This window comes from Festucalex cinctus, chromosome 3, assembly GCF_051991245.1.
Source record: "Festucalex cinctus isolate MCC-2025b chromosome 3, RoL_Fcin_1.0, whole genome shotgun sequence".
In the NCBI taxonomy this organism is placed as follows: Eukaryota; Metazoa; Chordata; class Actinopteri; order Syngnathiformes; family Syngnathidae; genus Festucalex; species Festucalex cinctus.
In genome coordinates this window covers 26,759,429-26,776,014 of record NC_135413.1, presented here as the reverse complement: position 1 = coordinate 26,776,014, position 16,586 = coordinate 26,759,429, and the positions used below count along the sequence as shown (strand labels likewise).

At 40.1% G+C, this 16,586-nt stretch overlaps 1 protein-coding gene across 5 annotated transcripts in view; it reads right to left on the bottom strand.

The window, feature by feature from the left end:
• Positions 1–462: 462 nt before the first annotated feature.
• Positions 463–16,586, bottom strand: part of lrriq1 (leucine-rich repeats and IQ motif containing 1) — a 38,318-nt gene continuing 22,194 nt past the window's right edge. For 3 of the 5 annotated variants that reach the window (XM_077517193.1, XM_077517191.1, XM_077517194.1), the window contains 11 exons: positions 16,434–16,545; positions 14,799–14,921; positions 13,964–14,047; positions 13,432–13,550; positions 13,233–13,301; positions 12,970–13,046; positions 12,223–12,324; positions 6,624–6,714; positions 5,626–5,689; positions 5,438–5,549; positions 463–2,436 (listed from right to left, as the gene is read on the bottom strand). In XM_077517193.1, the coding sequence (XP_077373319.1) occupies positions 2,324–2,436; positions 5,438–5,549; positions 5,626–5,689; positions 6,624–6,714; positions 12,223–12,324; positions 12,970–13,046; positions 13,233–13,301; positions 13,432–13,550; positions 13,964–14,047; positions 14,799–14,921; positions 16,434–16,545 (1,066 nt within the window). In that variant the 3' untranslated portion in view covers positions 463–2,323. The remainder of the gene's footprint in view (positions 2,437–5,437; positions 5,550–5,625; positions 5,690–6,623; positions 6,715–12,222; positions 12,325–12,969; positions 13,047–13,232; positions 13,302–13,431; positions 13,551–13,963; positions 14,048–14,798; positions 14,922–16,433; positions 16,546–16,586) is intronic. The other 2 variants (XM_077517192.1, XM_077517195.1) reach the window with 1 other exon arrangement.

Below are 16,586 nucleotides of genomic sequence, written 5' to 3'. Positions count from 1 at the left end.
TCACTTCATGCAAATTGAGGAGTTTTTCCCCTCAAAGTTTTTATTACATTTTAAAGTGGCATTACATTTTCATCCTGTTTCGTGATATATCATCAATGTTTTCATCCTCCAATATAAGCATTGCGCAATCACTGTTGTCAGCAAAATATCGCGATATTACAACACCCGAATTACTAACCCGTTTCATGTTTTGACTTCAAGTGGAAGTCAAACTTAAACATTTTTTGATAATAATATATTTTATGTGACCTCACTAGTCTTAACCTGACATTATGATTAATATTACATTTGTGGAATATGAGTTACGAAGCAAAATCCAGCTGTTTTTATCCATCTCGGGGGGCGGCCATTTTGCCACTTGCTGTCCACTGAAGTGGCAAAATGGCCGCCCCCTGAGATGGATAAAAAATAGCTGGATTTTATATTCCACTAACACAATATTAACCAGAATACCACATTTAGACGAGTGGGGCTAAGGTCTGGGTCCGAAATAAACCACTTGAACAGAATTTTTGACTTCTTTTGCCAGCAAAATGAAACAAGACAGTTGATTATATTTGAAAGCATATGTATACCTTACGTAGACTTGTTTACAAGGTTCATGTAAAATGAGCTTAAAGGTCAACAAATACCTGACGCTAGCTGTTCAACCAAGTGGAGTCAGGACACCACTTGGCGAACATTCTTTTTTAAATTCAATTTGAAGAAAAACATCCTGCAGCCCTTATTAGAGCCACCAATTAGCTCGGACATTTTACCCACGGTTTCTGCTAGCGTTATCCCCTTCGACGTGGCTTCGGGTTTCTCGGGCTTTTTTCGCTGCGGCGCATTCCTCGCCGAGTTGACTTGTCTCGGCGACTGCTAAAAAAAAAAAGAAAGGCTGGACTTCCATTTTGGAATCGCATTCGCTGGCAGTTTTATTTGACTTGTTTTAAATTGCACTCTTCATTTAAATAATAACGAAGAGGATAATCAATAATAGCTCACAAAAAAGTGCATGAGGTGTTAAGAGTTTGCGGTTTTATGGTGAGTTCTGAAATCTGCCGCCCTGCTTCTCCCACACTCAGCGAACAAAACTGGCATTGCTCTGGTATTTGTACATCAAAATTGGCAGCACTTAAACTAAATCTCTTGGGCAAGTTCACCGTTCGAGGACCCTTGGAAATGGACAAAATGGCCAATTCAAAACAAATGGCAGATTACCTTTGTCTTTTCAGTTATGGCTACAGAATTTTATGTTAAGTGAAAATTGTCTTTGGTAGCTAAGTGTTCAAGTAATTACTATACGAATGACGAATCATCAAACTTCGTTGCCATGCTCCAACATTACTGTACGTCATAACTAAAACTCCAAAGTTTATTTTATTGTCGCCTATCTGCCGAATATACATGCTTTAAAGCTAGCAATCGAGCAAAATCTGTAGGATGAGATCATCATTGGAGAGGAGAGCGCCAAAACGGCCGCTTCATACCAAAATGGCCGACGACTTTGTGTTGAAAATTGTTGAATTGCAGAAACCATTTTAGCGTTACTTTGATCATTTTTCCGTGGGTCTTTAAAAAATGAAATCCTAGCGATTTAGTCCAACGGTGACCAAATTTGAAGACGTTAAGGGTAAACTGGAAAATATTTGATTTTTTTTTTCATTTTTTTTTTTATTTTTTTTTCATTTTATTTTTTATTTTTTTTTATTCAGCCCCAGGCAATTTCTCTTGGAAACATGAAATTTGATTGGCATGTCTACCACAAAAAAAGTTTCAAGAAGCCATGCCTGAAAAGACACAGAAAGGCAGCCATTTTTGTTTGAAGCTGACCATTTATGGTCATTTTTCAGGTGGTCCTTCACAAACAAACTTCTACCATCTTGCCACCGAATTTAAGCCACGTACTGTACGTACAACGCTGAAGTATGAAATATTTGAGCTGTTGTCATCGTCATCGTGCGTGGGCGGAGCATGGCGACAAAGTTTGATAACTTGACATATAACACAACTCTTTTCGTCATCTTTTTGTTGGCTGTCAACAAAATCTTCCATAACGAGTGCAACTAGAAGGCTCGCCTGGCTACGGATGAGTGCTTCAACTTAACACATCAGGATCTTTCAAGACTAGACTTAGCTTAAAGAAGGGCAAAACGGTAGTTGAGCTGAAGTTTCTGCTTTCTATTTCCTGTGACGAGACAAACCGTGCTGTGTTAAAATTATTTGTTTAGCCTGCAATACTCAAGGTAAGCGCCTGCAGGTGTTTGGGCTTCAGGATAGAATATCCTAAAATGCAGCCCAGCAGCAAAGTTCTGGGGGGTTTTTTGGAACAAAAGATGTATCAGTGTTTTACTTTCTGTCTCTTCTTCCCTCCACCCCAGCCGCTGCTCCGACGCACAGGCTCATCCCGGAAGGAGATGCGCTCCTTCCTCCACACGGTGGGAACGTCTTGCTCTAGTGGGAAAACACCAAGGAAAGAAGAGAACATGATTGAGAGGCACCATTTATGGACTAAAAATATATATATATTGAAATGCACAACTTAGTCAATAATACAATTACTCGCACAGCACTGTCACTCAATTATTGCCATGACAGTACCTAGACAAATAACACACCTTGTGTATGGCAATATGGCAGCCATATTGGATGTGGCAAAGCGTGGCAGTTTGTCAAATGACGATGCCTCGTTCCCTCGTTCCTTGGAGATGTATCAAGCCAGAACTCGTGGCATTAATACTGAACCATTGCTCCTGCTTGTATTATCTCATTCTAACTCAATTTCGTGAATATAATATGCCGATTTTATGGCTGATACGATGGCCAAATCCAATATGACAGTGTCACCTGGAACGGGACCCCGACTGAACGTAGTAAACAGAGCAGAAGTAAAAAAAGAAACAAAATAAATTTGATCTTGATTTTATATGTAGAATGTATTATGTCCCTCCTAACTTGCTAAAATGCTCCTTGCTGTGAAGTGAGCTGAGTTGAGATCATTGCAACCGTGCTCGCAAGTCAAAGCAAAAAATAAAAAATGAAAAGATTCCCTAAACAACGGCTTGACTTGAAAGTTGGGTCACTCATATCATATAGCACCACACAGTACAAGCAATTATAAACATTTTTAGTGAGGGCAAATAGTTGTAAATCCCAGCAAAGCTCTTTCAATGCTGGCAGTTGTGATGGATTCCACGTGTAGACCAGCGGGCGGCAAAGATGGGGCATGGGGGTGGGGTGGCCGGGACTTCATAACAGGTAGCGAGCCGTGCTTGAATACGTGCACAGCTGGCACACCACGTATAGAATGTCACTCTGTTTAGAACGTGAGTCGGGGTGACCTGCGAATGACACATGGAGGAACGTGTACTGTGTGTGTCATCTGATATCTTAAAGTCAGTGAGAGGGTCTTGCTGTGGCACAGAACAATGCACCCTAAAAGTTTGCATACTATTGATAAAATGTAGATGTGTCAAAATTAGTGTGTTCATTTTGAGTTAAGTTCCTTTAACGCCACAATTTTTTTTTAACGTGCAATTAATGACCACCCCCTTACTTGAAAGCATGTACTGGGGGAATTCCAGTCGCAATGCAGCAGACTCGTCCACGTCAAAATTTAGCAGGAATAAATGTAATAATACCGGTAATGCATTTATTTGTGGTGACTGGGGTGAAATAGTCTCTTGCAATTTTTTTAAATGTGGAGAATTTCACAAGTACCGTAACTTCATGGTAAAGATTAGATAGCTCTTAATATGAAAAGAAAATGAACTGAGCTGTCAATGTCTTACAAATGCAATTATGCCATCTAGCGGCAGAAAATGACCTCAACACAAATCAATATCCAACTCGTTTTTTTACAGTATAGTACATCTTTTTAATTTTAACTCAATTTCATGAATTATTATGAAATTACTGTATCGATGACTGCAAGATGCAGCCATATTTTATTAGTTTAAGATTTTAACATTTTTTCCACTTTTATGTTTATGTGAAACAACAATGTGAAGTATGAAACAAATATTTTATTGTACATTTAGAAGTTAGAACAAATATAAAATTTGAGATTAATCGTGAGTTGTCTATTGAAGTCATGTGATTAATTGCGATTACAAATTTTAATTGCCTGACACGCCGAATAAAAAGTAGATTTTATCTTAAGGCCGCATCGCTCAGTCCTAGCTCATAATTAGGGATGTAACGATACCGGCAATATCGTGATATCGCGATATTAAAACTGTCATCATGTCACAATATTAAAAGCAGCACACCTGTTAAAAAAAAAAAAAAAAAGTCAGGTTGATTTTCATTTGTGCTGTTCTAGCACCCTCCGGTGGCTGTTTTTTTTTTGTTTTTTTTAGTGCAGTTTAATTTTCACAAGGCATGTTTTGGCCCTTGTATGTTTAAAATCCACACTATTGGTCAGATGAAGGGCAACACAATATCAATCAATATGTGGAGGAACTCAATGTGTGCTTTCATTACCAAATAAGTGTCAATATTAAGTGTTGTTAGAGATCGTAGGTTGTTCATATGCATTGCTGTAAATAATAAAAGCACAATCTTGTATTTTTATTTTTAGTATATGAGCTCATTTTTTTTTACAATATAGTGACCTGTTTTGTATCTCTAACTTCCCCACAATATCGTATTGTGACCTTCATATCGTGATAATATCATATCGTGATTTTTGAACTTTGGATATCGCTACATCCCTACTCATAATGATCATAAAAGTGATCAAAATTAATTACCACACATGTTCATAATTCAGTGCAAACAGAGGCAGTTTGTCTCGACTCTTGACTGTCCCGTCCTGTCCTTGAGAGCATGACGCCTTCGGTGGTGGCGTCGGGACAAGGCGCTCTTCTTCCTCTGGGCCGGCGCACCTCGTGCAAATCATTTTGAAATCATCATCAGAATCCAATTAAGTCTCGTTAAAGGCTTGGTGAGGGCGGGTGGGGGGTTGGAACAGGACAGGACAGGGCTCTCGTTCACTCTGGCTTCCTGGGACGCTTTCATGTGCTCATCTGCCCTCACTGGCATCTTTGTCAGCCCCCTCAGACCCTCACACAAGGCCCAGTCATCCTCCACCTTGTCTTTCTTTTTCTTTTCTTTTTTTTTTTAACCGTTTCCTGCTATAGGAGAAACACCATGTCCCCAGACTGACCTCGTGGGCCCTCTTGAGCCCCCATCACTGGAGCCAATCAACAATTCTGCAGTCTGAACAAGCAACTTTATATGGTCCATTTACACAGCAGGGACATTTATCAAGAACTAGGAACTATCGGTGGACAATTGAGTGAGTTTGGACAAGTTTGATTAAGTACCAATAATTGCAAATGTTAAGTGAGAATGGGGCTTGATTTTTGGTCTTCAGGGGGGACAAATAGTGGGAGATAATTCTGCCTAGCAAGCAATGACAGTGAATTTGTGCATGTATGAAATTACTCACTTGAGTCAGCTGCAAATGTGAAAGTATTTTTGTTCTCTCTACAAGCTTGGGCAGGTAAACTGTTGCAGGCCCGAGCTCCAGTGGCGTGATGTTCCGTACGTCCAGCTTCTAGCTACACACGTTGCACACAAAACAATCAACCCGTTAATATTGCCGGCATTCCAAATGTGTGCGGATGAGTTACTCACTGCAAGTTGTCGACGTCGTCCACCGCTCAACGCGTCGGCGGAGATGTCCGGTAAGAAATGCTCGCTGAAGATGACAATATGTAAAATTATGCATTACTGCATATCGTCGCTGCTATGTGGGAAAAAAAAATATGTCAATTTTGGGGATCCCTGCATGCTAAACATACAAATGTAAAAAATGACAAAAATGGAAAGCAGCAACGTTATGCTAGGGTGACTATATTTTCATTTCCAAAAAAAGAGGGCACTTGGCCACTTGAGATATGTAAATAATACCGAGAGTTTACTCAAAGTTGACATCAACTATATATATTTTAACGTGTGCCTCTTCTGTAGGGGTAGAAAATAAAACAAAACACATTGAACCCACCTCACAACAGCAGCTCCGGTTTGCTAGCATAGAGTGCCACCAGTGAGCTGCTAACAAAGTTTAGGACCTTACATAGACGCTCCAGAAATAAGGTACGTAAACAGCTAACCTACTTATTACTTAAAAACACTTTGTAATATATAACGATAATAACATTTGTCCGGCAATGAAAACGGGACATATTCATGAATTTATAACACGATACAGCAGATCATTTGAAAAATTTTCCACCATTAATGTGATATAATCCGGCTGCCAAGAGGAGACAAAATGAGAATCTAAGCATTTTTTAAAGGCTAGAAACAATATATGGTCTATGCAGCAATGCAATAATGAAAATTGCCAATGATCTAAAGGCTGACTTGGAGCCAGCCACAAGAAGGAGTCATGCCACTTGTACTCTGCATTTTGTTACATTTGGGTAATTTGATTGCAGTACATGGTGACAATTGGTTCTGGCCTCTCCCATACCAGCTTTCCAAGAGTGCCGTACCAAGTCTTCTTTACTGTAACTGTTTGTTTGTCTTTCATTAACACTTCCAATGTCATCATTTCATCATGTGATCCCAAATTTTCCACGGTGAAAACTGTGACAAGGTCGCTCCACAATTAAAAAGCTGCCGCTCACCTCTCCGAGTGCCTCAAAGTGTTCTGATTTTGGAGCCATTCACGAGTCCGGTCCCACCTCGCTCGACCCAGGCCCGCCTCCGCCTGGTGAACTGGGCCGCCGCAAGACAACAACCAAAAAATGTCAACAGGTGACTATTTGCTTTGAGATTTGCCAAGTGAAACAGGCTTTGAGTGCTGAATGAATTCTCAAAATCTGTTAAAAAAAAAAAAAAAAAAAAAAAAAAAAAAAACAGACGTAAACAACAAATGTCATGTGTGGGGAAAGCCCTCAAGATGCCGAATTGTTTGGCCTAAGAATAATAATGAGATTCAAAAGGGCCTTTGCAACATCGCTGTGCCCCCCAAAAAAAAAAAAAAAAAAAAAAAAAAAAACGTGTTGTGTCACTATAAAAATTTACTACAGGCAGCTTCATGTGAAAAACTTGTGTGGTCAAATCTACTGGTGTGTTTACTTTCAGTTTAAAGATCTTTGTGTGTTTGCTATCAAAGATTTCCATTCGCTGAAAGATGCGTGACTCTCTCCCCGACTGTTGTGGTTCTGCAATCCGACAGCTTTCTGGAGCGAGGGAGAACTCGGCTGATTTACGAGGTGTGTTGAAATCCCATAATAAGGCCGTAATTCAGAGTAAACATTTGCGTTGTGCTGACAGTAGGGCGGCCGTAGACGTGGTGTGGGCTAATAACGGATTCTGACAGGCCGTCGCTGGGACTAATGACGCCTTTATTGCTCACTTTTGCTGCAACGCGGCGAGGGAAAGTGCTGCAGTTTTCATGGGTTAATTGCTGAGGACCACTAAAAGTGTCAAGTGATGGATGTTCCCCCTCGGGGGGTGCGCAAGCGGGCCTGGAAATGGGAAGATGAAGAGGCCTTTGGGAGTCACTTTGCATTACCGGTACTATGAACTAAGTTTTAATTAAATATGTGTATTGTCACAGTTAACATTATTGAAATTGATGCGATATCAATTTTATGCACTAAAGCAGCAGCAAAGCAGTGCTTAACTAGTTTTATGGCTAATTATAGAGAATCATTGACTATGATAACATTTAAGGTTACGGAGTTAGGAAATTAGGCTATGGTTAGGATTAGGGGCTGCGAGTAGGTTAAGAGTTTGGGGGAGATTAGGGGTTTGAGTTAAGTAGTTTGGGTTAGATTTGGCTGGAGTTTTAAAAAAATTTCAACCTTTGTTTTTAATGAAAAAATTCCCCAGGGACAAGTGGATGACAGGGGAAAACGCAGAAAAATATCTCCCGTTTGTAAAACGTATGTGTAGACAAGGTCTTAGGGGGTTAGGAGTAGGTTGGGGTGGGTTCGCGGATAGGCTTCGGTTGTTGTGGGTGGAGGTCAGGTATATGGGTGAAGATTGAGGGTTAAAAATCACAGGTTAGTGTTGAAGGTGGTAGGATTTGGCACAGAAGTCTGGGGTTAAGGGGTTTAGTTTGTATTAGCGAAAAACATAGTGCCCAAGAGTACTAATGGCGGGCACAAGACAATAAGTATCATTTAATATCTAGAATAATTTCTATTAAAAGATAATATTTAAATATATATATATATATATATATATATATATATATATATATATATATATATATATATATATATATATATATATATATATATATATATATATATATATTTGAGATAAGAAGAGGGAAAACTAATCTATTTTTTTAAATAAAAATAATCTGATAAGAAGAGAGTGAAATAAGGCTAGCTGTGTGAGTCAAGAAATTTGGGTTCCGTGGGTTCCATTCGTCTCACCTTTATAAAATCAAAAGCAGTCAAGGTAATAATACATCTACAACTGTAAGTGTTTTTTTTTTTTATACAAATAATTCAATCCTGGGACATGACCACACAGATATGCTTATGGTTAGTAAAATAAATGTTTAAAAAAATAATAATCAAATCAATCAAATCACAAAATAATGTGGTTATGGGTTTGGTTAAAATTCAAGTTGAAATTAGATTTAATGGGTTGGGTGATAGGGTGAGATTCACCAAATCTCTCCTTCCTCCTTTGCTTATTAAATAATTTGAGGAAACAGGAAAAAAACATTCAATAAGGCAGTAGCATATAGAGACAATCAACCCCACAAAAAATCTCCAAACCTCCCGAGACCCCCCGAGACCCCCTCCAGTACTCCTGCAGGACATCAGGCGGGGGGCCCCCGTAGGATTCACGCCTGTTAAGAGGGGCTCTTAAGCACATTAAGCGAGCTCGTCTCCGCGCCAAGGAGAAGACCGAATATCAGAAGGTCGGGAGGAGGAACAGAGGGTGGCCTGAAGGGCTGAAGAAATGACATGCTTCTTCCCCCATCTGCTCCGGCCCCTTTCTCGAGCCAGTCGGATAAACTATAAATGCATTGCCAAAGATGATCATAATGCCCCATTGTGCCACAAACTGTTTATGTTACTGTAAAGCCCATTTCCACAAAAAGTGCACAGAGCTGTTTATTTACGCTGTCTACATGACACAAGATTTGAAGGCAGACCGGGCACAACCATCGCAAAGCTGCCTGGAACACAAACATGGATGCATACAACATTGTGGAGCGATCACGTGTCAGTCTAATGGCACGCTAATCGTTGCTGAAGATGCTGCTGACAAGTACATTGATTACGTTCCGCAGCAACACAAACATGGACACACAACTCTGTGGAGCGACCACCTCAGAGTCTACTTGAATACTAAATCATTGTCAAAAACTCCCGCTCTACATATGTCTACCGTTTGAGGCAGTCTGAGTAGAACCAATAAAGTGTGTAGCTTTTTAAAACTTGAACATAAACATGCACAACATTGTGGAGCAGGCACAATCGTTAGGCTAATTATCGTTAATGACATCATCTCCACACAACCGACAATTTTGAGGCAATCTCGGTGGAACATAACAAATAAACATAAACACTGAGGCACACAACATTATGGAACAAACACCTCAGAACTTGAATATTCACAGTTAAAGACTCTCAGCTCCAGATAACTAAGATATGAGGCAGACTACGTGGAATCAAACTGTGTGGCTCCTTGGAACACTAACATGGACATGCATAACATTGAGGAGTGACATGTCTGACTCTACTGTAACACTAACGGTCGTTAAACACCACATAAGATATGAGGCGAACTGGGGCGTAGCAAATAAGTTGCGCAGCTGCCACAAACATGAACACATACAACATTGTGGAGTGACATGTCTGATTCTACTGAAACACTAACCGTCATTAAAACACCACATAGGATTTGAGGCAAACTGGGGCGTAACAAACAAGTTGCGTAGCTGCCTCAAACACAAACATGGACGCATACAACATTGCGGATGGACCACGTCACCCACTCTGGCACACTTGACAACAGGAATCATCCGAGGAATGTTTGTTTTTTTTCCCCTTCACAACGAAACATCTCGAGGCTCGTCACCCCCCCTCCCCCTTCCATCATCTTTCCCCGACTCTCCGTGTAAGCCGATACCCGTTTCAAGTGGGTTACTCATGTCCAGCACATCCACACAAAGCCCGGATAAAATAAACACGCCGCGTCAGATATCTTGGAAAGAATCTGTCATGGCTTTTTGGGGCTAATCACCTCCAGAAGGACCCGGACTCGAAACCCCCTGAAACGTTAACCCCTGTTGGGCAGAGCGTGGCGGGCCGAGCCAGGCCTGGCTGCCTCCTCAGGCCTCGGGCACTTGGGGGGGGTGCTTGATCCGGACGAGGAGGAGGGGAGGAAGGTGGGGTGTCTTCCACAGGTCACGGCCAGGGGTGCGCCAGGGAAGGTCGGCGTGGGTCCAATACGGATCACAGCATAGGGAGCCAGCTATTGACACGCCATTGGCTTAGTGCAGTGATTCCCAACCACTGTGCTGGGAAATCATCCAATTTTGCTTAATTGGTAAGACATTTATTATTTAATTAACTACAAATGATGTATCTTCTTAGTTCACCTATTTTTGCCATTGATGGATAGTGAAATAGAGAACAATGAACTGCTCTCCCACTAGATGGCAGAAGATATACTGTAATTAACCTGCGTATCCACCTGCTGCCATTCATACAGAAGAATAATAAATAATAGCTATGTGGGCAGACCTAGTTTGCACATCAAGTAGACAAAATTGTGAGTGAATTGAGACCAGATTCGCACTCTGCTATCACTCATTACTCTCTCTTCCCTCCAGCTTCTTCTCTGCCTCTGAAGTTTGGCTGCCGATGTCACAATGTCAAATCATCTCCTCACCTCAGGGCAGGCCAAAGAGGCCAAGGGAGAAATGTCTCTTCTTGAACTTCCTCAGAGCCTCTTATGCTTATTTAGCAGGATCTCTGTATAAAAGGCTTTATAGTAGGGGTGTCGAAATTGAGTGTGTTAATTTTGATTTAATTTAAAGCTCCTTTAACGCCACTACTTTTTTAGCACGTGATTAATTAACTGGGGGAATGAATTCCAGTTGCAACGCAGCAGACACGTCCATGTCAAACTTTGGTAGTAATAAATATCATAATAATGCATATACTGTATTTGTGGAGACTGGGGTCAAGTTGGATTTTAAAATTTTAAAAATGTGCAGAATTTCACGTTACTTCATGTTAAAGATTAGATAGCTCTTAATATGAAAAGAAAAATGCACTGAGCTGTCACCGTCTTACAAATCTAATTAGGCCATCTAGTGGCAGAAAAATGACCACAACACAAATCAACATCACACATTTTTTCTTACAGTACAGTACATCTTTCTCATTTTAACTCAATTTTATGAAGTATTATGAAATTACTGTATCAATGACTAAATGATGCAGCCATATTTGTTAGTTTAACATTTTTCCCATTTTTGTGTGAATTAGAGTATGAAAACATTTTGTTGTACATTTTATTGTACGTTTAGAACAGATATAAAATTTGCGATTAATCATGAGTTAACTAATGAAGTCATGCGAGTCATACGATTACAAATTTGTATCGCCTGACACTTCTACTTTATATTTTGCAATGTGAGATTTCACTCGGCTGTGTTAAAATCACCTCTATATATCATCAAATGATTTTATTGCTGGATTGCTTTGTCATTGACTCATTCACTCCCGGCTGTTTTACTGGATTTTGACTGATTTTGCAAGGCCCACAGAATATTGTGTTCGAGTGCTATAAAGGCATGGAACCGACCAAAAGAAAGATTAAAGTTTCTTCTTTCATCTGTTTCCATTTTTGCAGCAATGTAGCTAAGCTTCATCATTAGTCAAACATCTGTTTAGAATTGTGGGGAAATAGCTTGTTTTCAACATGGCCCTGGGTTGATCTCTTATACTCTGCTGAACACCTGCTGGCCCTTTTTGCAATTACTACAGTTTTTTTTCACCCATTCTCTGCAGTTGAGAGGCTGCATCAAAGCCTTCTGTATGCTCCTGCATAAAAAAAATAAATAAATAAAAAACAAGACATGTATAAATACGTCTTTGGGACACTTAAAACATTTAAAATAGAACGTATTTATACGTTTTTGGGAGCAAATGAGTTAATATCCCGCGGTGTATTGGCCCACCCCTGCTTTAAACAATGACACGTATGGACGACCCGCCGCAAACAGCATAGTCTTACCCCTTGTAGCACTTCTGCTGCGCCGTGTCAGCCTGATTGGAGCCTCCAGCTGGAAGGTGGTAAGTGGTTGGCTTCGCCAGGCATCCAGATGCCTTGATGGACCTACAATGGGAGGGCAGGAGGAGGTTAAATCATGCCTAAAAAAAAAAAAAAAAGCAGAGAACCACAACCTCACTTCTGGGAAGTATGAGAGCACGGCTCTGGTTGCCACCACGAGTTATACTCGACAAAGACCTGGCCGGCGTCGGGGCGGGATGACAAGATGACATTCCGATCAAAGGGTTGGACTACCGTTGGAGCGGCGCAGCAGGGCCACGTCAACCCGGACCGCACGAAACCCAGACGACGACGACACGAGGCTTGTCCTTTTCCGCAAATGAAGCTCAATAAGAAGCGACAGTCTGGCTTCTGCTGTGCGTTACGGCTCGTTAGCGCACGCGAGCTGGAAAGGTGCTCTGCTGTCAAAGCGCAGCCCGGGGAACAAACATCAAACCATGCAACGTTTCAGATTATTTATTTTTTATTTTATTTTTTCGGTTTAGGAAATGCCGTCAGGGTCAGTTAGGTTTAAAGCAGACATATTATGCAATTTTTTTCCACGGGACAAGTCAAAATAGTCCCATGATCAAGGATTACAGCACGTTTACTTTTAACCCTCCTTTTACAACACTACAAAAATCAGACAGTTCTGAGTTGAATGTCTTATCTTGAGTTTACGATTTATTACAAAGCTTAAATGTTACACACCTGTGCTTTTCCGCTGGGACTTCATCTTCTGGGCTCTCCTCAGCATCAGCTCAGCAGTGTGCCTGTTAGTGAATCCCCTGCAGGCATGAAATGATTCAAAATCTTAGACAATGTTCTTAAATGTAACATGGAACTGTGAATAATGGACAATGTCATCATTTAAAGTTCAAATGGAAAAGGACTAAGAATGGAACCCTGTGGGACTCCGCATAGAGAAGATACTGAAGATTCTATTACTCCTTCTTCATCATGAGAGAGTTTACCATTCCTCCAGAATTCTTTCTGATCTCTCAGAGAAGTCGCTTGCCACGGAGGTTGAAGGAGACTTTTTCCTAAAATGAAAAAATATATATATATTTGTTTTTATGATGCAATTCCAGAGATAATGGTTAGAAATCGTAAGTGGTGATAACTGCTACCCTTCTGGCATTAGCATTCGACATGGGCGGGTGTCCGTCTTACATATTGGAGCTCTGTGGCGAAACCCCCTCACGTTCTTTGACTTCCCAGGCTTGCGTAAGCCGCCGTGTGGGCAGAGGTGGTAGAACACACTGGGATGGTTCCGGATAGAAGCCTGTGGGCTAGAATACAAACAATACTTACTACGGCAGGCCGTAAAAACAGCTGGGCCGTTTCAGCCGGACCCAAACAGCTCACATGATGTACAGTACAGCGCAAGCGAGCTCTCCGGCCAAAGTAAAGATCCAACGGGAGGTAAATGAAGGCAGAGAAAACAAAGAAATGTGAAAAATGACATCATGCCTCAAGAAAAAAAAAGCCAGCATGTTTTTGCAGGGAACACTTTTAAAGATCAATCAGCGACAGGCGGAAAGAAATCCCCTGTAGGGGGGCGATAAGAGCCATGACAAAGGGACAGCGAATTAATACATAGGCACAAGGAAAGAACTGCAATGATTTTAAGCAGTCTTGTCATGTAAAAGCCGATACTCATATTAAAAAGTACAAACTGATCTCGCAATGTGTGCAACCTTACCTGCCAAAACAATGGCTGCTTGGACTCCGAGGAACATCTGGCAGGTGCATCCTCACGTAAAGTCCAGCCTTGCTCCAGCATTGCCTTTTGATATAGACGGAAAATACACTTCATTGGATATTTTTCATCCGAAAAAGAGCTAGGTTCACCTGTTTATTCTAAATTTCTACGCGAATGGACGCATAGCACTATTAATTAGTTAGATGGTCTAGTGTAGTGTTTATGAAGAATTCAGGGATCGAATTGCTATGTGGCTGGCCACATACGGTAGCTTTAGATGCTCTACTTTTGTACCGAAGTCTAATTTATTGTTACAAATCACTACACGGATTGCCACATAGTTCTATTAATCAGTCAGATTGTCTACTCGAGCATCCAAGAATAATACAAGGATTGAGATCACTTTGTGCATAGCTTTCTCAGTTTGTAATGATGTATTCAACTATGCTACAGTCACATAGCTACATCTGTATTTGAGAGGCTACTTTAGTGTCCAAACATTATTCAGGGCTTCAAATACTATGCCGTCATACAGCATAATGAGTCGGCCACATAGCTTTATTAGCTCGTCAAATGGTCTACTGTAGTGCCCAAGAATTATTCTGGGATTCTAATAGCTGCATGTACAGCCACATAGCTTTTTATTAATTGGTCAGATGGCCTATAACAGTGTCAAAAGAAAATTAAGGGACTAAAATGAACATGTTGATGAATGCATAGCTTGAATGAACTTATCACATAGTCTCCAAGAATAATTTAGATATCCATTTTGAGTTTTTGTTCTGAGAGTTTTTTTTTGTGAGCATGTGTCTTAGCAAAAGATGTACATACACACCTCAGCCAGGACAAACTCCTCCATGTCCACCACCTCAGACGCGTCGTCGTCACCTTGCAGGGATGTGACGGCGGCAAGAGCAGCCGTCAGTCTCCTCCTCAATGTGAAGCCTCTCCATCGCGCCTGGATGTGGAACACACGCAAATCTTTTTTTTAATTTTTAATGCTCCATGAATCACATGGCTAAAATACTGTGTACTAGCTCATTCCATACATAAAACATGTTTAACCTCTACTTTTTTCTTTTTTTTCCCCCTGAACTCTGCGTGACTTCGGGTTGCTCCAAGACAAATGGAGCTCCAGTGTGCCTCTAAATCCTATGAGTCCCCGTGGGAATTAGGGGAGAACAGGGGGGACTCCTACTACTACACATCTTTGGAATTTGATAAATCACGATGCACCTTCCCAACACATGGATGTTCTTTTTTATATTTTTTTTTAAAAAAGAGACATTAAAATTAAATAAACTAAACATTTTTACAAAAAAAATATGACATTATTGTGGTAAAAGTGCTTTTTTTTAAAGGGAGACTTCACTTATTTAGCCCATTATAGTAATAAAAAGTTAATATTTTGTCTATAATTAATTTGATACTTTCATTATTTTTCATGTACAAATAGTACATTTAAAAACACATTTTGCAACTTGCTGTCGACTGAAAATGACATCACAAGGGCTCAGGTAACCAATCACAGCTCACCTGTTTTCTAGGTTTGGTCATATGGCATTAACAAGCTGAGCTGTGATTGGTTACCTGAGCCCTTGTGATGTCATTTTCAGTCGACAGCAAGTTGCAAAATGTGTTTTTAAAGGTACTAATTGTATATGAAAAATAATGAAAATATCCAATTTATTATAGGCAAAATATTAATGTTTGACTGCCATAAATGGCTAAATAAGTGAAGTATCCCTTTAAATAAAAAATACATCTTTACTATCATCACAATTTGACAAGTTTTTGTCTCTTTTTTTTTTTGAGAAAAAAATTACATTCTTGTAAGATTTAGAAAAAAATGACATTCTGCTCAAGTTATAAGTATTTTAAAAATCTGAATTGATTCTCATTATGTTCACTTCTTTCTCAAGAAAATACCTTATTTTTGAATGATTACAAGTTCTAGTCTTGTGACATTTATTCTTGTAAGATTGTACCTTTTTTTTTTAACATACTATTCTTGTAAGCTTCTTTATCGAAGAGAAAAAAAACTTTCTTGAAAAAAGAAAACTTGTATCTTGAGAAAATATAACTTTTTAAAATATTTTCTATTTTTTATTGTAAATATAATGCTAGTATTTACACACATGAGCGTCCGTACCTCAAAGGACCGATTTAACACGTATGTTAAATAATAGATCTGCAGGAAGTGTTGAATTAGCGCAACAAGGCTACACGGCATGTAGGAGGCCAACCAGTGAAGAACATCTCTACAGGGATTCCCAAATGGGGGTGTGTCACATTAAAAGTGAAATACTGCAGTTATCTATAACACTTTATCAATAATTCATTTCCATGTGTTTTAATCATCAAATAATGCCTTTATTGGCGATAAACTGAGGGGGACTCAACCAGCCCATTGTGGGAGGTGCGTCCAAACATTTGGGAATGTTAGTTCTATTATTTCCAGCGTTTTTACCTGGATGATAGTTGCTGCTTGGTGCTGGGCAAAATTGCTCCTCAGCACAGCAGATTCAGGGTTCCGCTCATCTGTTGCTTTTCCTCCTCCAGCTTCTGACGCAACAGAACTGCTGATAGAAAACGGAGAAGATGAGAGAACAAATTCCTCTCG